This window comes from Sarcophilus harrisii, chromosome 4 (genome assembly GCF_902635505.1).
Source record: "Sarcophilus harrisii chromosome 4, mSarHar1.11, whole genome shotgun sequence".
In the NCBI taxonomy this organism is placed as follows: domain Eukaryota; kingdom Metazoa; phylum Chordata; class Mammalia; order Dasyuromorphia; family Dasyuridae; genus Sarcophilus; species Sarcophilus harrisii.
The window spans coordinates 448,542,884-448,563,250 of record NC_045429.1 but is presented as its reverse complement, the minus strand read 5'-3'; the positions used below and the strand labels follow the sequence as shown (position 1 = coordinate 448,563,250).

Genomic DNA, 20,367 nt, shown 5'->3' with positions numbered 1-20,367 from the left:
CTCATGGGCCAGGGGTCGAGACAGTCAGAAGCACAGAGACAGGGATGTGTCCAACAGCATTTGGGTTTTCGGCAGAGGTTTCATCTGCAGTGAACAGGCTGCCTGGAATCAGACTTGGGTTTGCCCAGCTCCGGTGTCCTTAGTCCTGCAGCGGGGTCGAGCACTAGAGACAGTGGAGAGTCTGGCTAGGGGCAATGGCAAGCCCACCTCTGGGAAACCGGAGGATTCTGGATTGAGAGCTGGATTGAGAGCTCCGAAGGCCTATAGCCCAACCTTCAGGGTACCCAGCAGAAAATTCAGGCCCAGGGAGTTGATGACAGAAGCCATCTAGCGCACTCACTCACTATGGTTTGGTGGCCCAAGGGGCCTGTGTTGGTTCTTTTGTTACCAAGACCCGACCCAGTCCCTAACCAGAACCAGGTTCTTATGGGAAGAACGCTCGACCCAAATCTGGCCCTGGGTCCACAGAGAGTCTAAGTGATTCTAGGCAGGCAGGGAGTGGCAAGGATGGGGCAGAATCCCTTTTATCTTTAGTCCTTCTTCTGTTGCTTCCTCTTGAGAAGGGAGCAGGCTTTGGGGCTTCTCCGAGGGTTTCTCTCCTGGGGTCTCCTGCCCCCCCCTGGCAGTTTGGAGCCAAGACAAAGGTGATCTCATGCACTCATCAATTATTCAGCCGTCAGGAGCCCAGCCTGGACCCACCATGCCAAGCTTTTTACAAAGAGCACGTGAAGCCTGGAGCGAGAAAGCCTTCTCCGTCCAGGCACGCCCACTGGGGTGCTGCCAGGCCCATCCTGGGCCTTTGCTCCATTTAGAAAGTGTCCCCCATATCCTCCTGCTTAGACTTGGCCCCCCGCTTTCCTCATGGCTCATCCAGCAGCCTCGGTCTACAGCTGTCGCCATGGCCGAGTGCTTTCCCTCAAACAGAGGGGGGCCCCCAGCATTAGCACTTAAGGGCGCTCGCCCCATCTCCTGACAAACAGGACCCCTCTCCCATCAGCCCCACATCTGCTCCTGACCATGAACGGCCACATGCTGACTGGCCAGCTCTCTCCAAAGCGTGGGGGACCAGTTTCCCCAGGCGGGTCCTCTTCTTGCAGCAGGGGACGAGTGGCTGGGGACAATGGTCTCACCATCTGGTCGGCCTGCTGAATTATTGATCAGCTCGTGACATCACCGTGTCCTGGAATCGCGGGTCTTTTTTTATGTGGAGTAAATGGTCAAGAATTCCTCTATCTGACCTACAGAATGCAGGGCAGCGGCTACGAATAAAAGACAGGCGTGATTTCTGCCCACAAAGACCTCAAGTCTAAACAGGGAGACAAGATAGAGAGATGGAAGCCATCCCAAATGCATATGGCTGCTAGGAAATTCCACCGGGGGAAGGGCTGGGTCCCAGACTCTGCGTCCAGGTTCAAGGACGGGTGAGAGTCATATGGAAGAGCTGAGCCAGTGGTGGTTGTGAGTTCCGATTTAAAGGGTGGTCTTGAGGGAACCTCCTTGGTTCTCTATGCCTCGGCCAACTGGAAGATCCCAGGAGGGAGAAGAAGGAGGTTCAGTTCATCAGATGGTGAGCTCGAGCTCAAAGGGGCTTTGGAGACCATCTCCTCTTCCCTCCTCCTTTTACAGACTGGGACCAAAGAGATTGGCCTCTGTGTCCAAGGTTGTTACCCAGTTAGTAAGTGCCCAACATGGGGTTTGAACCACTCTAGAGCCACTTAGACCATGTCTCCCTCCTATGAATGGTGACCTTAAAGAAAGTATATCAGAGAGAGCAATGACCCTGAGTCAAAAACCCCGAGTTTAGGTCCTGCTCTGACCACTGTAATGGTAGGTTTTGGAACAAAGCACTTAATTAACACTCTCCGAAAACCACTGCGGATACCCACACTGCCATATCAGAGTTGGTATTAGGAAAGAACCAAGAACTGTGTGCTGCCACCATTCTAATTGCTATAATATAATACAGTAATTATAATAGAAGTACTGTCTTGTGTAAACTGACAGGTGAGAAATCCCTCCGTGACAAGTATGAGCATCAAAAGGTCTTTAAAAACTCAGCCAATGAATTTCCCCGGATCTAGCCCTTATCACACACATCCTATTGTGGCTCACAATCGCTCAGATTACCTCTAAAACCTTAAGAGCAACATTTTAATGGCTGCCAAGTGCTCATAATCTCCAAGCGATGGTGAAGGACCCTGAGAAGTGGATAGCCTCGTAGAAAAAATCCGAACCCTGTGAAAACAGGGTCAAACTTTCATTGTCCGATCTAGGATGGAATTATCCTAAAAATATTTTCAGGAAGCAGGCAGCCTCAAACCCAGTTCATAGTCTCTTAGACTGGAGCCTGGAGGAGAGAATGTCCTCTCCTCCTCTTTTAAGTTGACCGTGCTTGGGAACAGCTGAATAATTGTCTCTATCCATGTTCTTGTAGCTCGAGAGATTGTATAGGGTTACAACAACCAGGAGGACCTTAGCCCAAGATAAAGAACTTTCCAATAACTGGAGCTATCTAAAAATGAAATGGGCTACATTGCAAAGTAGTGAGCTCCTTGACACTGGAAATATGAAAGCATTGGGTGGATTTACATTTCTAAGGATACTATAGAGAGAGGGGAACTCCTTCATTGGGAGAGAAATTGGGCTGGATGTCTTAAAAGGTCCCTTCCAATGCTGAGATTTGATAATTCAGCCAATAGACTTTGGAACAGGTGTGTGTGTGTGTATTTTATTAACTCTCCTTTTTTACATTATTGGCATTTCCCATTGACTCCATACACCCCTCTAAAAAAACCCTCTCTCTTGTAACAAAGAAATCCTATTAAGAAAACAAATTACCACATTGGCCATGGCTGACGTTTGCCTCATTCTGTTTACCACCTTCCTGCCAAGAGGCAGTAGGAATGTTTCACCATCTGTTTTCTGAAGTCACAACTGGTTTCTGCAACAATCGGTGTTTTTATGTCACTCTAATGTTTTCCTTTCATTTTTTGTGGTCTATTTATTATCATTGATTCTGTTTATTATTTATTTCCTTTCTATTATTGTGGTTATTGTGTACATTATTCTCCTGGTTCTTCATCACATCAGTTCACTTAAGTTTTCCCCATTTTCTCTGATTTTGTCTTCATATTTATCATTTCTTCTGGCCAATAATATTCCATTTCATTTCTGTACCACAATTTGTTCGGTCATTCATTTTTTGCTACTACAGAAAGCAATGATTTGAGTATTTTTGTCAACATTGATTAATCCAGATTCAAGTGCCTGCTTTCTGCCAGGCCCTAGGCTAAGCTCTGGGAATACAAAGAGGCAAAAGACAGTTTCTGCCCTTGAAGATCTCCCAGGGCAATGGGGAGACCATCTCATCCGCTGCCTTTGACCTTCTTGTGTTTCATAGCGGTATCACTGAATCAAAGGGGACATACAGTTTAATGAATTTTGCAGCATAATTTCTTACTAAATTCAGAGAAATTAGATTGGTTCAGTGCTGACCTTAGTCACCAAGTCTGAGCTCAAACCCATCCCCACATTTTCACTGATTGTTTGTGTAAACCTGGGCAAATCACCCCTCCTCCTTCTGCCTCAGTTTCCCCCTCTGAACCAGGAGAGGGTTGGATGAGGGGCTTCTTAGAGCCCTTCCAGCTCAGCAGTTGTGATGTTGCTAGACAATATTTTGTGGAAAAGCTCCACAGGATCTGGGGATCAGTAAGAGTGTCTATGAGATGGCAGATGAACGTGGCAGCCAGAAATATCAGTGTGATTTGGGGTTTCATCATCCAGGGTATCCAGAGCCAGACAAGGGATTGTCCTGGGCTATTTCCCAGTCAGCCCCCAGTGAGAGCTTTGTTCCGTTCTGGGTGCCATATTTTGGGAGAAAGGACAAGCTGAAATGTCTCTAGAGATTAGGAGCAAGCCAGTTATCACACAAGGCTCAGGAGAGATACCCGATGATGACCCCTGAGGGGTTGTTAAATGGAGGAAGGATGTGATTTGTTCTGCTTTGCCTCAGAGGGCAAAAAAAGCAGGAGCGATGGATGATGGGAGCAGTGAATAAGCAAATTTGGATTCGGTGCCAGGAAAAATTTCCTAACAAAGAGAGCTGTCCAGCAGTGGAATGGCCTGCCCCAGGCCGTGGTGGGTCCCCCTCCCTCCCATTGAAGCAGAGGCTTGATGTTCTCCTGTCAGGATGCTGCAGTGGGGGTTCTTGGGGGGCACAGGTTGGTCTAGATCAGAGGTGTCAAATACACATCTTGTGGACTGAGGGCAGCCCAACCCAGGTGAAAATCTATTACTAGATATTTAATAACAAATAAGAAGAGAATAACTCACAGATTGCGTTCATCTGTGATTTTCTAAGTCAGTCTGCAGCCCACGGGGATCCTTATGTCATGTGTAGTGGCCCTGTCTATTTGAGTTTGCCGCCATTGGGGTTCTCCCAGTTCTGGGCTTCTTTGATTAAGTCAAGCTCCTTACAGACATGCCCTGGGGAAAACAAACTGTAATAGGATCCAGATCTCCAAAGAAAAACCATCATCCGTTCCATCGCTCCCTACTTGGAACAAAAAATAAGACTTGATTCTAGGAAAAGAGATGAAGTTCAGAGAAGGACCGGCCCAGCCCGGTGCTGTCCTGGGATGACTAATGGCACATACCCCTAATCCAGCTGAGGGATTTCCTTGGTCAGCCCATTCTTGGAAAGGGCAGTCGGCAGCCACTTCCTCCCCGCCTGCGTGCTCCTCCCCATTCTAGATGGCAGATGAACAGATGGGAGCTCCTCCCTGAACAAGAGGACTTCCTCACCTGTGCCAGAGGGCACAAGGGAGACCACAATCTTTGGGAAAGACCCAAGCTCTGGCTCAGGAACCTGCCTGTGCTCTACCTGTGTGACTGTGGACAAGTCTGGATCTCAGTTTGTTTTCTCATCTACAAAACGTAGGACTCGGACAATTCGGCTCCGTAGTCCCTTCCAGGTCTCTCTGAGTCTGTGATCCTAAGACACCTCTTCTCTCTCGACCTTGGTTTCCTCATTTATAAAATGAAGGGTGGGGAGAGATTGGACCAGATGGCCTCTCATACAATTTTTCTGATGTTCTGATGAGAATTTGGATTTGTAGGGGATTTTGACCGATAACCACATTCACAGGACTTTCCCAAGAATAGGGAGTGGAAGGGACACTAGTGGGGAGCAGTAAGAACACTAGACTCATTTCAAAATGCTGTTAACAGGATTAAAGGGCCTGTTGATCTGAGGAAAAGGCATTTCATTTTATTTTTTCTCAGTAATATTTTATTTTTCCAAGTACGTGTAAATTTAGTTTTAATATTCACTTTCACAAGACTTTGTGTTCTAGATTATTCTCCCTCCCTCTCTTACCTCTCCCCTCTCCAAAACAGCAAGTAATCTGATAGAGGTAAAATATATGCAATTCTTTTAAACATTTTAATATTCATCTTGTTATGCAAGAAAAATCAGATCAAAAGAGAAAAAAATGAGAAAGGAAAAAATCCAGACAAAAAGGATGAAAATACTATGCTTTCTCCATTCAGTCTCCATAGTTTTCTCTCTATTCATGTAGATGGCACTTTCCATTCCAAGTTTATTGGAATTGCCTTGAATCATTTTATTGTTGAAAAGAGGCAAATCCATCACAGTAACAAAATCTTGTTACTGTATACAACGTTCTCTTGATTCCGCTCATTTCACCCAGCATCAGTTCATGTAAGTCTTCCCAGGCTTTTCTAAAATCAGCTTGCTCATCATTTCTTGTAGAACAATAATATTCCATTACGTTTATATACCACAACTTATTCAGCCATTCCCCAACTGATGAGCATCCACTCAATTTCCAGTTCTTTGCCACTACAGAAGGCTATACATTTTCGTACATGTGGGTCCTTTCCCAACTTGTATGATCTCTTTAGGGTACAGATTCGGAAGTGACACTGCTGGATCAAAAAGTATACACAGTTTTATAGCCTTTGAGGCTATGTATTCTCCAAAATGATTGGATCATTTCATAATTCTGCCAATAATGTATGTGTCCCAGTTTTCCCACATCCCCTCCAATATGTATCATTATCTTTTCCTGTCATCTTAGTCAATCTGAGAGGTGTGAAGTGGTACTTTAGCATTGTCTTCATTTGTATTTCTTCAATCAGTATGGATTTAGGGCATTTTTTCATGTATCTAGAAATGGCTTTAATTTCTTCATCTGAAAATGATCTGTTCATATCCCATTTATCAATTGGGGAATGAGCTGAATTCTTATATTTGAGTCGGGGGAGAGGCATTATATGGATGGATAGATGGATGGGTGGATGGATAGATGGGTGGGTGGATGGATGGATGAGTGGATAAATGGGTGGAATGGTAGCTAAATGAATGGGTAGGTAGATTTACTTGGCTGAGAGTGGAGTAAAGGTTGAGGGGAAATGGAAAACAGAGATGGGAAAGGAACATTTGGGGAAGAGAAAAAAGCATTAAAGCACTTTCAATAGAGCCAGGACAAAAACCCAGCAATCCGCTTCTGAACAAAGCTACACGAGCCTTTGATATATTTAAGGGGTCAAAAATCCAGCTCTAGAAAGCATTTCCACCTTCTTTTCAGCTCTCATGACACAGAGATGGCCATAATCACAGAAAATCCCTTTTTCATACAGACAGACAACTAAGTAGAGAGAAGTAGCCTTGTATAATGAAGAAATCCAAGGTGTTAGACTGGAGGACCCGAGTTCAGATTTTGCTAATGACTCTTGATACCCATATATACCTTAGGCAAGCCCTTCCCTCGTCTTTCATTTCTTCGTCTATAAAATGAAGGGTTTGGCCAAGTGTCTTCTAAGGATTTTTCTGGGTGATCCTGTGAGTGAGCCATGACTTGGGGAGATGAGCCGAGAATTCCCTTATTTAGAGGTGGGGTATCTCCGGGTCAGTTAGGCCTCTTTGTCAGGGGCCCACAATGATGGAGCTCAGCAGGACAAGATTAAGATCTCTGTGTCTGCCATTGCAGTTTTGTCTCTGTGGAGAGAGCAGTCACACACCCCCTAACCCCAACCATGTGTGACTGGGGGGGGGGCTGAATTGGGGGGTATTGGGGAATGGGGAGGGGAGCACAGCAGCTGAGGGATTGGACCCCAGTTTGCCCCTTTCACAGAGCCCGTCACCAATGCAGCCTCCTGAGCTGACTCTTGGGGCTCCTCCATCGCCCCGACCCACTAGTATGTCTGCTCCCCACTCGCTGCATCATTGCAGGCCCCGCCGCACTGCGAGCCGCCCCAGGCCCTGGGCCCAGCCTGTCAGCTTGGAGCAGAGCGCACCGAGGCAGTCGGCCTGTCCGCCTGCCCGAAGCTTCTGCTCCTAGTGTCCCCAGGGCCCGTTCACTCTGTTTGACTGGTTTAAGTGAACTCCGACTGTGTGCAGAATGAGCTGGACATGGAGGCCAGAACACCTGGGTTGGACGATAGCCTTTATCATTGATAAGTTGTGGGACCCTCCTCTCAGTGCTCCCGGCAACTCTCTGGGGGACAATCCAACACCATTCCCATCTTTCTTTGGCAGAGGGGCTTTCCTCGTCGGGAGTTCCCCATATCAGTGACGTGACAGGTCCAGCCAAAAAGACCAGCAGAGGGACCCAACCAATGGCTTAAAATAGAAACTTTGGGGGCTTTTGAAGCCCTCCCTCTAAGGTCCTAATAACTCTGGACTTGCAGGGAAATTCTGCTTGTGGTCAGGTCTGTGGGGCCTGTGAGAGAGGGCATCGCATGCAGGTGCTTCCGTGCTCCCAGAGCACTTCACAGACAATCTCTCTGGACCCCCTTAAAGGCTGGGGAGGGGCTGCCTTCCAGGGGTCAGAAAGGTGTGGGCAGCACGTCTCAGACCCCAGAATGCCTCCACTATTGGATCGCAGAGGAGCCTTGTGTGGGAAAGGCCTGGAGAGGTCATGGAGCTCTCCAGGGAGGCCCTGCCAGTGGGCAGAGCAGGGGAGAAGGTACGTTAACTTTATTGGGTGTGAGGGCACAGGCAGACGGAGGCCATCCCGGCCTACTGCATGGGGCACCTCCTGCTGGACAGGCCCCGTAGTCTCCCTGACACGGCCCGGCATTCAGGAGAGGCGACCAGCGGGACTGCTGACCCCTTTCCCCTCCCCTAAGCTCCTCTGATTTAAGCACCGAGTTCTAAGGGCTCCTGTGTGGGATGTTCTCCGCCCCCCCCCCCTCACCCCCAGTCTTTGCACCAGTAATTCTCTGGGAAAGGACGCACCTCAGCTGTCGGGAGATGCTTAGATGGACCAAAGGCCTCCCTGGCTCCCAGAACGGGGGCTGGGCAGAGAGATGGCCCATGTTAATGCTGTCCTGGCTGACCTCCCCGTCAGGATGGAAGCCCATGGCGGGAAAGGGCGTGCATCCTTTAGGTTTCTATGCCTAGCATCCAACTTGGTGGGGCATCCAGTAGGACCACTCAATCAGTGAGAGGGACATCTAACATAGTATGGCAGCCAATAGTTCCACTCGTTCAGAGGGAGGGATGCCTAACACACTGTGGCACCCAGTGGGACTGCTCGATCAGTGGGAGGGACATCTAACATGGTATGGCACCCAGTAGGACCACTCAGAGAGAGGGATGCCTAGCACACTGTGGCACCCAGTAGGATCGCTCAATCAGAGGGAGGAACTCCTGAATCAGGATCCTACAACAGGAAGGAAGGAGCCGGACCTAGGGCCAGGTAGGGCTTAGTCTTATGGAAGAAAGACCACTCGGTCCAGTGGAAAGATGAATGGAATTGAGTCAGGGGAGCCAGGTTCAAATCTCCCCCCCCCCCCCCCCCCCCCCCCCCCCCCCCCCCCCCCCCCCCCCCCCCCCCCCACACACACACACACACACACTCTCTCCTTTCTCAGCCTCCTTTCCTTCCAGCCCTCCTTGGCCCTCCTCCTTCCCTCCCCTAGGGCCCGGCTGCTCCTGAAGCAGAAGTGACGCTCCCGGGGCCTCTGTTATTTGTGAGGAAGTGTCATCACCTCCGGCCTAGGAGCTGTGGTCACGGATGGGGAAGTGACTGGTCATTCCTGGTGTCTGGGTGGCCACCTGGGGCCAAGGCCTGGGGCAGCAGACCAGTCCACTAGGAATAGTGTTGGATGGAGAGTCTGCAGGATGTCACCTAGTCCCTGCCCACAAATGACTTGGCAGAAGTATCTCTCTGGTCTCAGGATCTTCCTTTGACTCTGACCCTGAGGCCCAGATTCTGATTTTGCTGCCATGTGACCTTTGGCATTGATATTGTCCCTTGGGGACCTCAGTTTACATATCTGTAAAATGGGACACTGGCCTCCTGGGCCCCAAGATATGACCCCATGGGGCAGCTCTCCATCCTCCAGCCTCCAGCCATCCAGGGTCTCAGGAAAGAGCCCGCTCTGCAGTGTTTATTTGGTTTTGTTGATGAATCAAATTATCACGTGTCCCACCTTTCCCAGCACCTGCCCACAGTTAAACTGGCAGCAGCCCCCTGAAGCAGGCATTGTAACTGTGCCCTCATTTTATCAAGAGCAGACGAGACGAGGAGAGCCCATGTGAACTGGCCAAAGAGCCGAGACTGAAAGGCCAGGGTCCCATTGGAGCACAGCGAGGGGGGAGGCCGGCCTCCTCCGTCTGCATGTGGCCTTCGACAAACACGTCTGGGGCCTCCGTTCCTTGGTTCCATGAAGAGACTCAACCAGAGAGTTTTTTTAAGTGTCATTAATGGAGTTTTGTTGTTGCTGTTTTTACACTATAATTCCTGGAAATATGTGCTCTCTCCTTTTGATAAAGAGAAGCAATTAAGCAAAAAACACCATCATTTGCCTTCCTAGTCCTGCCTCCATTCACAGAGGAGGGTGACGTTGCAGTAATTGTTTTCCAGTAACTTTTCTAGTTTTCTTTTTTCTTTCTTAAAAAAAAAATTATCAATTGTTTTGTTTTATATCAGAGTTATTTTCAAAAGAAAAAAATCTATGACTCATTCCAAATTGGACCTTTCTTGTAACAAAGGAAAAGCCCAGAATACCTAAATAAGCCGTCCCATCTGATAAGTGACTATTATTTTACATATGCTTAGTTACTTATTCTCTGCTATTGTAAAGTGTTCCCTTGACCTTTGAGTCATAAAATCCATAAAATGAAGGAGGTTCTGTCCATCTCCAGAGCTGAGGTCCTGGGCATTCCGTCCTGGTTGGCCCCTTTCTCTCGGCTCTGGGGCAGGAGATATATCGTACCATCAGCACCCCAGGTGCTTCTCTGGGTTTTACTCACAGTTGGGCGTCCTGTTCATGCCTTCTTTGTTCATCTTTTGCAGATAATGGTGTCAGATTTTTTTTCTAGTTCTGTTTACATCACTCAGCATCAGTTCCTACAGATCTTCCCATATTTCCCTGAAATCCTCCCATTTGTCATATTTATTGCGTAAGAACGTTACGTTTATAGATTGCATTGAGCTAAATAATTCCTACGATTCCTTCTGCCCCTGAACCGCAGTCTGTGGTTCTGTCTGATGGGCCCTGCGGGGGGGGATGGACTGGGATTTGGGCACAGGGGGATCCAGAGATTGCATGTGACTGTCTGATGGCCAGTGAGGACTCTGGTTCATGGAGCTTCCCGATGGCTCGAGCATTTCTGGTCACAGCCCTGGCCCAGGACGTTGTCCTGTCTGGTGATTTCTTAGGAAAAGAGCTATCACGAGACCACTGCCTCTAATGGGTTTAGCTCAGGTTACTGCCCATGCTGAGGAGAAGTAATGATTTTTGTCCCCAGGACAGCTTGGAGTTGGAATGAGTGTGTCCAAGGTGAGAAATCAGGAGACCTCTGCCTAGCGGGTTTCACTCAGTCTGCTGAGGAGAAGTAATGATTTTTGTCCCTAGAACAGCTTGGAGTTTGTCCAAGGTGTGAAATGTCTCCAAGTATCTCATAGACAAGAGTCTCCGCCTGTTTTGCCTGGCTCTGGGGGCCAATGAGTAGGAGCTGGAGGTAGACATATGAATATATAGATTTAAGCTCGATATAATGATCTTCTCAATCGTTAACACTGTCCAAAAACGGCATCACTTGCCATGGTGGATAGTGGGCTCCATCTTACCAGATTGGGTGATACCCATCGGGAATGTTGGACGGGGGTTCCCATCCGTGTGCCAAGGGAGGTGCCTCCCAACTCTGAGGGCTCCCCGGGAGCCGTGCCGGCCAGTCTGAAGCTGGCCATCTCCAGGTCTGCCCCTTCCAGATTTCCACTCTGGACTGGCCAGAGAAGCCCATTTTAAGCCTTCATCAAGCTAAAGGGTGATCTATGAGGGTCACTGGCTGCCCTTCCATCCTCCTACCTTGAAGATGCCCAAACCTCATTAGATCATGACATGCCTTTAAGCTCAGGGCTTCCCTCCAAGGATCCCCAAGTTTCCCAGAACTCAGGATGCCTCAGTATCTGTGTCACTGGGCAGAAGACACGTTTCCAAAAAGCTGTCTGTAAACTAAGTCCCCTTCCCCTTGTGATTTCAGAAGGCATGGGGGGGAGGGTTCTGTTCACTCTTCAAGGGCCTGTAGCTGGGGATACTTCAGCTGCTAGTCTCTTTGTCTCCTCTGAGCTGCCCACTCCAGATGGAGCCCATTTTGGTCAGTGAAGTTCTTTGGTCCTTTAGCCTTTCTCAGTCCCTGTTTTCCCATTTGTAACACCAAAATAACACTCACAGAGCCTTCCACCCTGGACCACTGGGAGGATCAAATGAGATACGATCCATGTGGAGCACTCTGAACTTCAGCATGCTGCCATTGTGACATTTGTTTGTGGTTCTTGTCTGATTTCCAGTCATTGGAAGAGCTCTTCCTCAAATTAGGTTTGGATGGTCCCTGTCCTTCTTAACCTTCTGCCTTCCCTCTGTGGATTATCCCCAGAGCACTCCCAACTCATACCCAGTGCTTTTACCCTTTAGACACAGGGATCCTCAAACTTTTTAAATAGGGAGCCAGTTCACTGTCCCTCAGACTGTTGGAGGGCCGGACTAGAGTAAAAACAAAAACTTTGTTTTGTGGGCCTTTAAATAAAGAAACTTCATAGCCCTGGGTGAGGGGGATTATTGTCCTCAGCTGCCGCATCTGGCCCACGGGCTGTACTTTGAGGACCCCTGTTTTAGAGGGTAAATTCCCTGAAGGCAAGGCCTGTATTTTTGCTCTCTCTGTATCCCCAAAGCTTAGCACAGTACCTGGATCATAGGTGGTACTTAATAAATGCTTGTTAGCTTTTGGTAAGAATGAGCTTAAACTATTTTTTAAATTCTATTTTATAGAGCCAAGTTTTAATATAGCAGCTTTTCTTAATTAAAAACCGGAGCCTGTCACTTAATATTAATTTATTTTAAATTTCTTTTAAACACTAGTAGTGGCAAAAAGAACGAAACCCCTCAGGATGATTACAAGAAGGGCCTTTCTCAAGTGCGCTCTGATTATCCCTGATTGGGAAATCCTCCCTTCCTCCTCCTTGCCTCCTGTTCTGTGATTTCACAGTGCCCCATGAGAGGCTGCAGCTTCCTGCCTTAGGGATCCCAGGCTTAAAAATGACCCCAGGGGAGGCCCCTGGAGAGGACAGAAAGAGGCTCTTGTAGTGGCTTAAGCCTGAGGTGGGCTCAGTTGGGAGGCAGAAGGCAAGGCTGAGGAGGCCACAGGCATCTGCTGGTCGGAGTTTCTCAGGTGCTCCTTTTGCCAGGCCAGCCAGGAAGCCTCTAGCTCCGTCCTCAGAGGAAGGATGGGCAAGAGGGACGTGAGAGGACTCGCTTTACTGGTCAGGAAACAGGTCCAGAGAGGTTTGGCCTCTGACCCCTCTGACCCCCATCCTGCTTCGAGTCCTTCCTGGAAGAGACATGACATAATGCAAAGTCTGTGCTGGGCGGAGGGCTCCGGGGAAGGCTGAAGCAAGAGGGCAGGGCAGCTTTTTTGGTCAGGAGGAAGTTGGGAAAGGCTGATGGCTCAGTAAGGGAAGTGATATTTCACTTTCGACATGTTCAGACTCACCAACCCAGATGGCGGGTCATGGTAAGGGCCCCAGTGCCCACCCCTCAGCCAGTGCCTACTGGGAGGAGGGGGGGGAGCGTCCAGACAGCATCTCCTCCGAGGGACCCAGCCCAGTCCCCAGAAGCACTTACCTCCAGCTCCCCACATTACAGCTCAGCCGGGCTCCCGGCCAAGTTCTTGAAGGAGGATCCGATAGAACCAACAGGCCGGTTCTCGAGGAAGCTGAGGGGGACTCTGACTGCTCAAGGGCCAGCCCCCTGCATGGGGGGAGAGGCTGAGGGTCCTCCTCCATGAGACATCTTGGCCTTTAGGTGCCAGGGCTCCCAGCTCTCCTGTGGGTGCCCCCCGCAGGCAGGCAGGGCATGGAGCTGGTGCCACAAGGTTAGGGCTGGAAGGGCTTGGGACCCCAACACCCTGCCTTGTTTTATAGCTAACTCCCACACCATCTCCCTTCCCGGACTCTGAGCCAGGGATAGCCTCAGGTCTTATTCATAATAGACCTTTGGTAAAGGTACAGGGTGATGGATGGACCTGTCAGTACATCTTGTAGCATAGACGCTCCTTACAATTGAGGACTGGTTCTTGTTATTTGTATGCTTAGGGCCTACTTCCCAGCAGGGGCTTCATAAATGCTTGTTAAGTGAGTTGAATGTAGCTGAGGATCTCTCAAAGGAAAAGAGATCATTTGCAGCTTTGGGCAAAGACTTGCCATTGAGTGTGATTCAGTGGAAGGAAGTGGCCCGGTTTCAGCCCCTACTTCTGACCCTTATATCCTTTGTGACATTAGGCAAATCCCTGCACTGCCCCTGCCTCGGTTTCCCCATCTCTAAAGAAGAAAGAATTGAATTAAATGACCTCTGAGATTCCTTCCAGATCAAGATCAATGATCCTTTGGTTTTAAGATTAAAAAATGGCAGAAGAGAGAACATGGGGGAAGAAAGAAACCAAATAAATATGGAAGAATAGAAACTGGAGGCCACTTGTTGTGTACATAAGTGTATATTAGTCTTTTTCAGATATGGATTGGGCCAAATCAAGGGTTCTTAACTTGGGATCTCTGAACTAGAGACAGACAGACAGACAGAGACAGAGAGGGAGAAAGAGAGCGTGCGCCTTTGATATAATTGGCTTCCTTTATAATCCTGTTTATTTTTTTCTCTTAAAAACATTATTCTGAGGTGTCAACAGAGCTTTGCCAGACATCAAGGTCCTACAAAGTTAAGGAATCTTGGGCTAAATGGCTACTTAGGTCCCTCACCAGAGGCTCAAGTTCTGTGATTCTATGAATTATTTATACAAGGCCAGAAAATCCCTCTAATTCTAATAAAGCAGAGGCATGTGGGGTGAGGCTTGGAAGGGCATGGAATCAAACAGTGTTAGTATTGGTCAGGGATGTTGTAAAGCCCATTCTTTTTACCAGAAGGGAACCTGAGGCCTAGAGATGGGAGGTAGCTCATCCACAGTGTGTTCTGACTCCACATTCAAGGCCTTTCCCATTCCACTCTTCCCAGAGCTCAATCACTGATGGCCCTTGCCCAAGATCTTCCTTCAAGCCCCCTCTATAAGCTTCTTTTCTTATTAGCTCCTCCTCCTCCTTCTCTCTCTCTCTCATCTCTCTCTCTCTCTCTCTCTCTCTCTCTCTCTCTCTCTCTCCCCCTCTCTGTCACTATGTCTGTCTCTCTCTCTTTCCCTCCCTCCTCCTTTTCCCTAACTCCCTCTTTCTTTCTTTCTCCCTCTCTCCATCTCCCTCACTCCCTCTCTCTCTCTCTGTCTCTGTTTCTCTCTCTCCCTCCTTCCTTTTTTTCCCTCCCTCTCTTTCTTTCTCTCTTCCTCTCTCCATCTCCCTCTCTCCACTCTTCTCTCCCTCTGTCTCTCTCCCATCTCTTTCTGTCTCTGTCTCTCTCTGCTTCTCTCTCTCTTTCCTTGCTCCTTTATTCTTCTCCCCCTTTCTCTGCCTTCTCCCTTTCTCACATAAACCTCTCAATAATCTTTTCTAACCTCCTTGTGGGCCCTCAGGACCAAAATGACCCCTGCATAAGGCCTATTATGGCCTCCCTCCCCGGCTGTTTCCCCTCTGCTCACCCCATGCCCTGAAGCCTTAATGAGCCAGCCTGGCCCTGGCTGTTGGGTCCTAGCCAGGAGCTGTGTTCGTGACTGGGTAGAGCCCAGCTGGCATTGAGTGGGCAGGGCCCATGCCCTGCTTCCCATAGGAAAACAGTGGGGTGATTTTTCCCCCTCTGGCTGCAGCCCCGTCTCGGCTGCCTCAAGGGGGAAGAGGATGGGAGTAGGAGGGGTGCCCGAGAGAAAGACGTCCTTCCTGTGTGTGGCTGCTGATAATTGGCCCTCCGGAACCAGCCTGGTACAGAAGGGCTGGGTCAGGAAGCGATGTACAATACTGCTCTTTCAGGGGAAACACTGTATGGCCTCAGTGCCTCCATGACACCAGGAAAACCCTGGGAACAGCAAGTCTGGGGGAGGGGGGAGACATTCTCTAGCCCCAGTTCCTTCAGAGGCAAGAAAATCAGCTGCCGGCCCACCCAAGTCAGCCCAGCACACCCCCAGACCCCGTTTTGTCCTGGGTTGGGGAGGCAGCAACAGGCTCTGGAGGTGGAGGATGGGCCACATGTCTTACAACCAATCAGAGGGAATATCGGCTCTGTGGGGGCTCGGCCCTCTCTGCCATGGAGGACCTGAATTAATCTCCTCGGGGAGGAGGGACCAAGACAGCAAGTGCCCAAGTCTTTGGAACAGACCCTAAGAGTGGAAGAAAGTAGAGTCAGGAAGGCCCCAGCTTAGTCCCCAAAAAGCTTCTCTCACACAGTCGATGATGGCAGAGCTGCGGGGAAACAGGCCCTTTCTGTCCACTCTCGGTGACAAGCCAGGACCAGAGCCGTCCGGCAGGACAGAAGGGGAGCCACCATCTGATATCTCCTTTGATCCAGGCAGGCTGTCGCTGCGTCCTGGGGACGCCACTGAAGGGGGAAAGGGCTTATGTGTGCAAAGGCATCCAAAGGGGCTTCATTTGGGGAGGGGGCACTATGGGAAACCCTATCCCGGGCCAGGGAAATCGTTGTATGTTAGCAATTAAGTGGCTCTGAGAGTCATAAAGCACTGTATCAGCAGGATCTCGTTCAACCTTTACAATAATCTATGCTCTTATTATCCCCATTTTACAGACAAGGAGGCTGAGGTAGGTTACATAGGGTGCTTGGGAGGTCAACAAGCTTGCAATAGCATGTTATTTTCCCAATTATATGTTGATAGTTTTCAACATTCATTTTTGTAAGAATTGAGTTCCAAGAAGTTTTTTTCTCCCTCACCTCCCCCTTCCCAAGGCAGCAAACAATCTGATATAGGTTATCGTGTGTAATCATTTTAAGTATATTTCCAGGTTAGTCATGTTGTGAAAGAAAAATCAGAACAAAAGGCAAAAACCATGAGAAAAAGAAAAGCAAAAAAAAAAAGGTGAAAATGTATTTGATCTGGATTCCGTCCCCGTGGTTCTCTCTGGACGCGGATGGCGGTTTTATCCCGCGTCTGCCGTAATCGTCTTGGATCACCGTATTGTCGAGGAGAGCCCCGTCTGCCCTAACCGATCCTCAGATAACTTTGCTGTTATTGCATACGGTGTTTTCCTTCGCTTCCCTCAGCCTCAGCTCATGGAGCTCTTTCCAGGCTTTTCTGCCCATCCTTTCTTATAAAACAATAATATTCCGTCGCGTTCATATAACTGATTCGGCCATTGCCCGGTTGAGGGGGAAATGAGGGTGAGCCAGGGGCAGCCGCTGAGTCGAACAAGAGGCCGGCAGTAAACCCTCCCCCAAGCATTTATTAAGCACCTACTACGCTCCAGGCCTGGTGTGAGGCCCCGGCACATTGTAGGTGCTCAGTAACTTGACCTGAGTGACCTGACCACCAGTAAGTGACTGAGGCTGGTCTTCCTGGTTCTGCGCCCTATGCACTTGGCCACCGAGCTGCCCATCACCTCACTGGGAAACGAGACAAATATGAGCAATTGGAGGGAAGAGTGGGGAAGGAGCCTGTGATGTCATTGAGGAAGGGGGCTCCTCCCCCCACTGCCTCGGACGCTGAGGGGGCAGTGACCTGTCCAGAGTCACAGCCGGCGTGCGGCAGAGGTGGAATTTGAACTTGGGTCTCCCTGATTCTGAGGCTCCCTCAGGACATAAGGCTGACCAGACCATTGGCCGCACGATTTCATTTCTGGGAGTTAATTGTGTAAACAGACACCTCTGCCCCAAACCAAGCGTTAGTCCAGGGCCCAGCCGCGAGCCTGAGGCTCTGGGGCCGGTGGGTGAGTGGGACGCTCCGGCCACAGGAAGGAAGGCAAGGCTCAGGCCCCCAGACACTGCCCGCGAGCCCAGGCTCCTTATCTGTAAGGGCCAGGCTGGGCGGTTTCTGGGGGTCCTTCCTCGTGGGGTAAATGATCACAGGGGACAGATTTTTGTGGACAAGGTAGGCCATGGACCCCCTTTCCCAGGCCAAGGGGACTGACCGAAGGCAGCTCTGGGGCCCACCGGGCGGTCAGGGCAGGCTTCCTGGAAGCAGCGGCTTGGGCCAAGGGCAGGGAGGGCCGGCTCGGCCCCGGTTCTCCATAAATGAGCAGCTCCCAGACTGCTTGGGGGGACAGGAGGGGGCAGCCTCTGCCTCCCGCCCTTCCTGCCTCTTCCTTCTGCCCCCAGAGAAATAATGTTTCCCCGGAGAATGAAAAGCTTCTCTTTGTGGCCTTTTTTAATTGCCGTGTTATTGTGCCGAGGGAATGAGTGGCAGGCCGGGGCGGGCAGCTGAGCCCAACAAGAGGCTGGCAGTAAATCCCTCCGAGCACCAGAGCCAGCTGGCCTGGGGGCCCAGCCCCCTCTGCCCAGCTCCCCTCCCCCAGCGCCACCCAGGGGCCCGGGGTCAGGGAGGTGAGGGCCCAGGGGACAGGGATGGGGGGGTCTGGACTCCCCCGGGGCCCCCCACTCATCTCACCCCCCTTCTCTGCTGTTTGTTTTTCAGACGGTCAGCATCAATAAAGCTATTAATACCCAGGAAGTGGCTGTGAAGGAGAAACACGCCAGGAATATCCTTTTGGACATTGCCCTGATCGATGGGACCCCGCAGTGGGAAGTGGGAGCAGGGGAGGGGCCTTCTGCCTGGAGACTCCCTGCCTAGGTTGGGGAGTTTAGTAAGGAGGGCCTTTCTGCCTGAGACCTCTCCCACCTGGCTGGGGGGGTGGGGTTCTATGAAGTAGGGGAAGGGTCTTCTGTCTGGAGATTCCCTGCTCGGTTTGGGGGGATATAAGGCGGGCAGAGGCCTTCTGCTTGGAGACTCCCCCTGCCTGGTTGGGAGAGTTGGGAGGCAGAGGAGGGGCCTTCTGCCTAGAGTCTCTTCCTCTCAGTTTAGGGGTCTACGAGGCAGGAGAGAGCACTTCTCATGATTGGGTCTAGTCCTTGCAAGGCTTAAAGTGCTTCAGAGTTTGGAACATAAGTAGATTTTTTTGCTCACGGAGGAGAGAAGGCTAAAATCTAAATCTACAATTTATAGATTCTAGTGTGACTCCCCTGCCCCAAATTACCCATGATCCCCGGCATCCCCCGGCATCTGCCTTCCCACCCTATCCCTAATCTGGAGAGATTTTAAGGAACTTTCCATTGAGTTATTTAGGGCCTAGAAGAAATGCTTGGTCACATTGTCAAGGCCGCTGGTGTTAAGGTGAGCTCTCCGACCTTGCCCTTGTCCTTAAGTCTGACCGCACTGACCACACGCTGGGTCCAATAGCTTCCTTGAAGGGCTCTGCCTTGCAGGATTAGGAGGCAAAAAGCCTGGAGGATGCTTCAGGTTAAGAAAGGGTGATCTCTAGTCATTCTGGAGGGCTGCTGGAGGCTTGTTTGGGGATCCACGCTTATTTAAGGGGACCTTTAGAAAGCACAACAACCCCAGAAAGGGGGAGAGAAAGACCTCCCCCCCAAACAGGAACCAGTGAAGGCTGGAGTGGGGGCATGGAGAGGCTCCCACCAAGTTGCCAAAGGTCCAGGGAGTGCCCACCAGCATCCACGGGCCAGGGTAGACAGAAGTCGTGGCTGCACGTCCACAAGAAACGACTCAGGAGAGAAGTGGATACCAGTGGCCCTGAATGACAAAAGGAGGCTGTCTGAGCGGTTGAAGCAGGCTTTGTGGGGCCAAGTCCAACCCACGGAAGGGTCTGCAAGGGGAGAACAGAAGAGTGGGGAGAGGCGAGAGCAGGGCTGGGACCGTCTGTGATGGCAATGCTGCTATTCTGAGGACCCCACATGGGCCTAGTCCTGCTTCAGACCATCCTGCATTAGGATGAGGGAGAAAAAGCTTCCTGACTCAGCCAGGAAAAAAATCACTCCGAGCCGGGAGGAACAGCCAAAGCTTCCTGCTGTCAGCTGTGCTGAAATAGCCCAGCCTTCCCCAACAAAGCCTCCCCCCCACCCAGGTGCTGTCCAGTTCCCCCCAGAGACCTTCAGTCACCCAAGGCGGCCATTCCACTTCAGGAGGATCGCTTGCCTTACAACAGAGCCTGAAACTGTCTGTCTACAGCCCATGGTGGCACTTCCGGCCAAGTAGAGCAGACTTAATTCCTCACCACCCAATGGGACCTGGCCTCTCACTGATGAGGATTCTTTCCAAGATGTACCTCGTGTCCATTCATGCCGTTTGACCATCCTCCCCTCATTTCACTATGGTAACGGGAGGCCCTTCCTCCCATTCTATGCCTGTCTGCCGCGTGGGCTACCCGGCAGTTACCCTTATTTAGGCTCAGGTGCCGGGACAGCGCTCGGCTTGCCCTCCTATCCCTCCCCTTGTGACTCCCTGCCCCATCCAGACTGAGCCGTGAGCATCCCTGTTCCCAGCCCATCTTCCTTCACCTCAACATTTCTTTGATGGCGCCAAAGCGTTTTCAGGTTTGCAGAGGCTTCACAGGTATGATCTCATTTGCTCCTCACAATGACCAGGGGTGGGGAGGTAGGTAATGCACTCCCTCCCATCCAGGCCTAAGCCCTTGCCCTCTGGCAATGATAATTCTCAATTCTTGAGCCACTCTAGTGTCCTGTCAGTCACAGCCATGTTACATGGAGATAGAATGTTAATATAAAAGTGCTTTTTTGTCTCTCTAAGAGACCCTGGGTTTTTAAAAAATATTTTAAAAGACTTTGAAATTACCCAGAGACAGACTAGTTCACTCTCCTCCTACTGAGTTCTGGGCTTCAGAGAGAGAGAAGAGACAGACAGACAGACAGACAGATAGACAGGCAGATAAAGAAAGAAAGAAAGAAAGAAAGAAAGAAAGAAAGAAAGAAAGAAAGAAAGAAAGAAAG

At 50.1% G+C, this 20,367-nt stretch overlaps 1 protein-coding gene across 2 annotated transcripts in view; it reads left to right on the top strand.

Moving 5' to 3' along the window:
- HIP1 (huntingtin interacting protein 1) overlaps positions 1-20,367 on the top strand; it is a 99,935-nt gene that overhangs the window by 43,415 nt on the left and 36,153 nt on the right. For both annotated transcript variants that reach the window (XM_031967968.1, XM_031967969.1), the window contains exon 2: positions 18,041-18,104. In XM_031967968.1, coding sequence (XP_031823828.1) covers positions 18,041-18,104 — 64 coding nt within the window. The remainder of the gene's footprint in view (positions 1-18,040; positions 18,105-20,367) is intronic.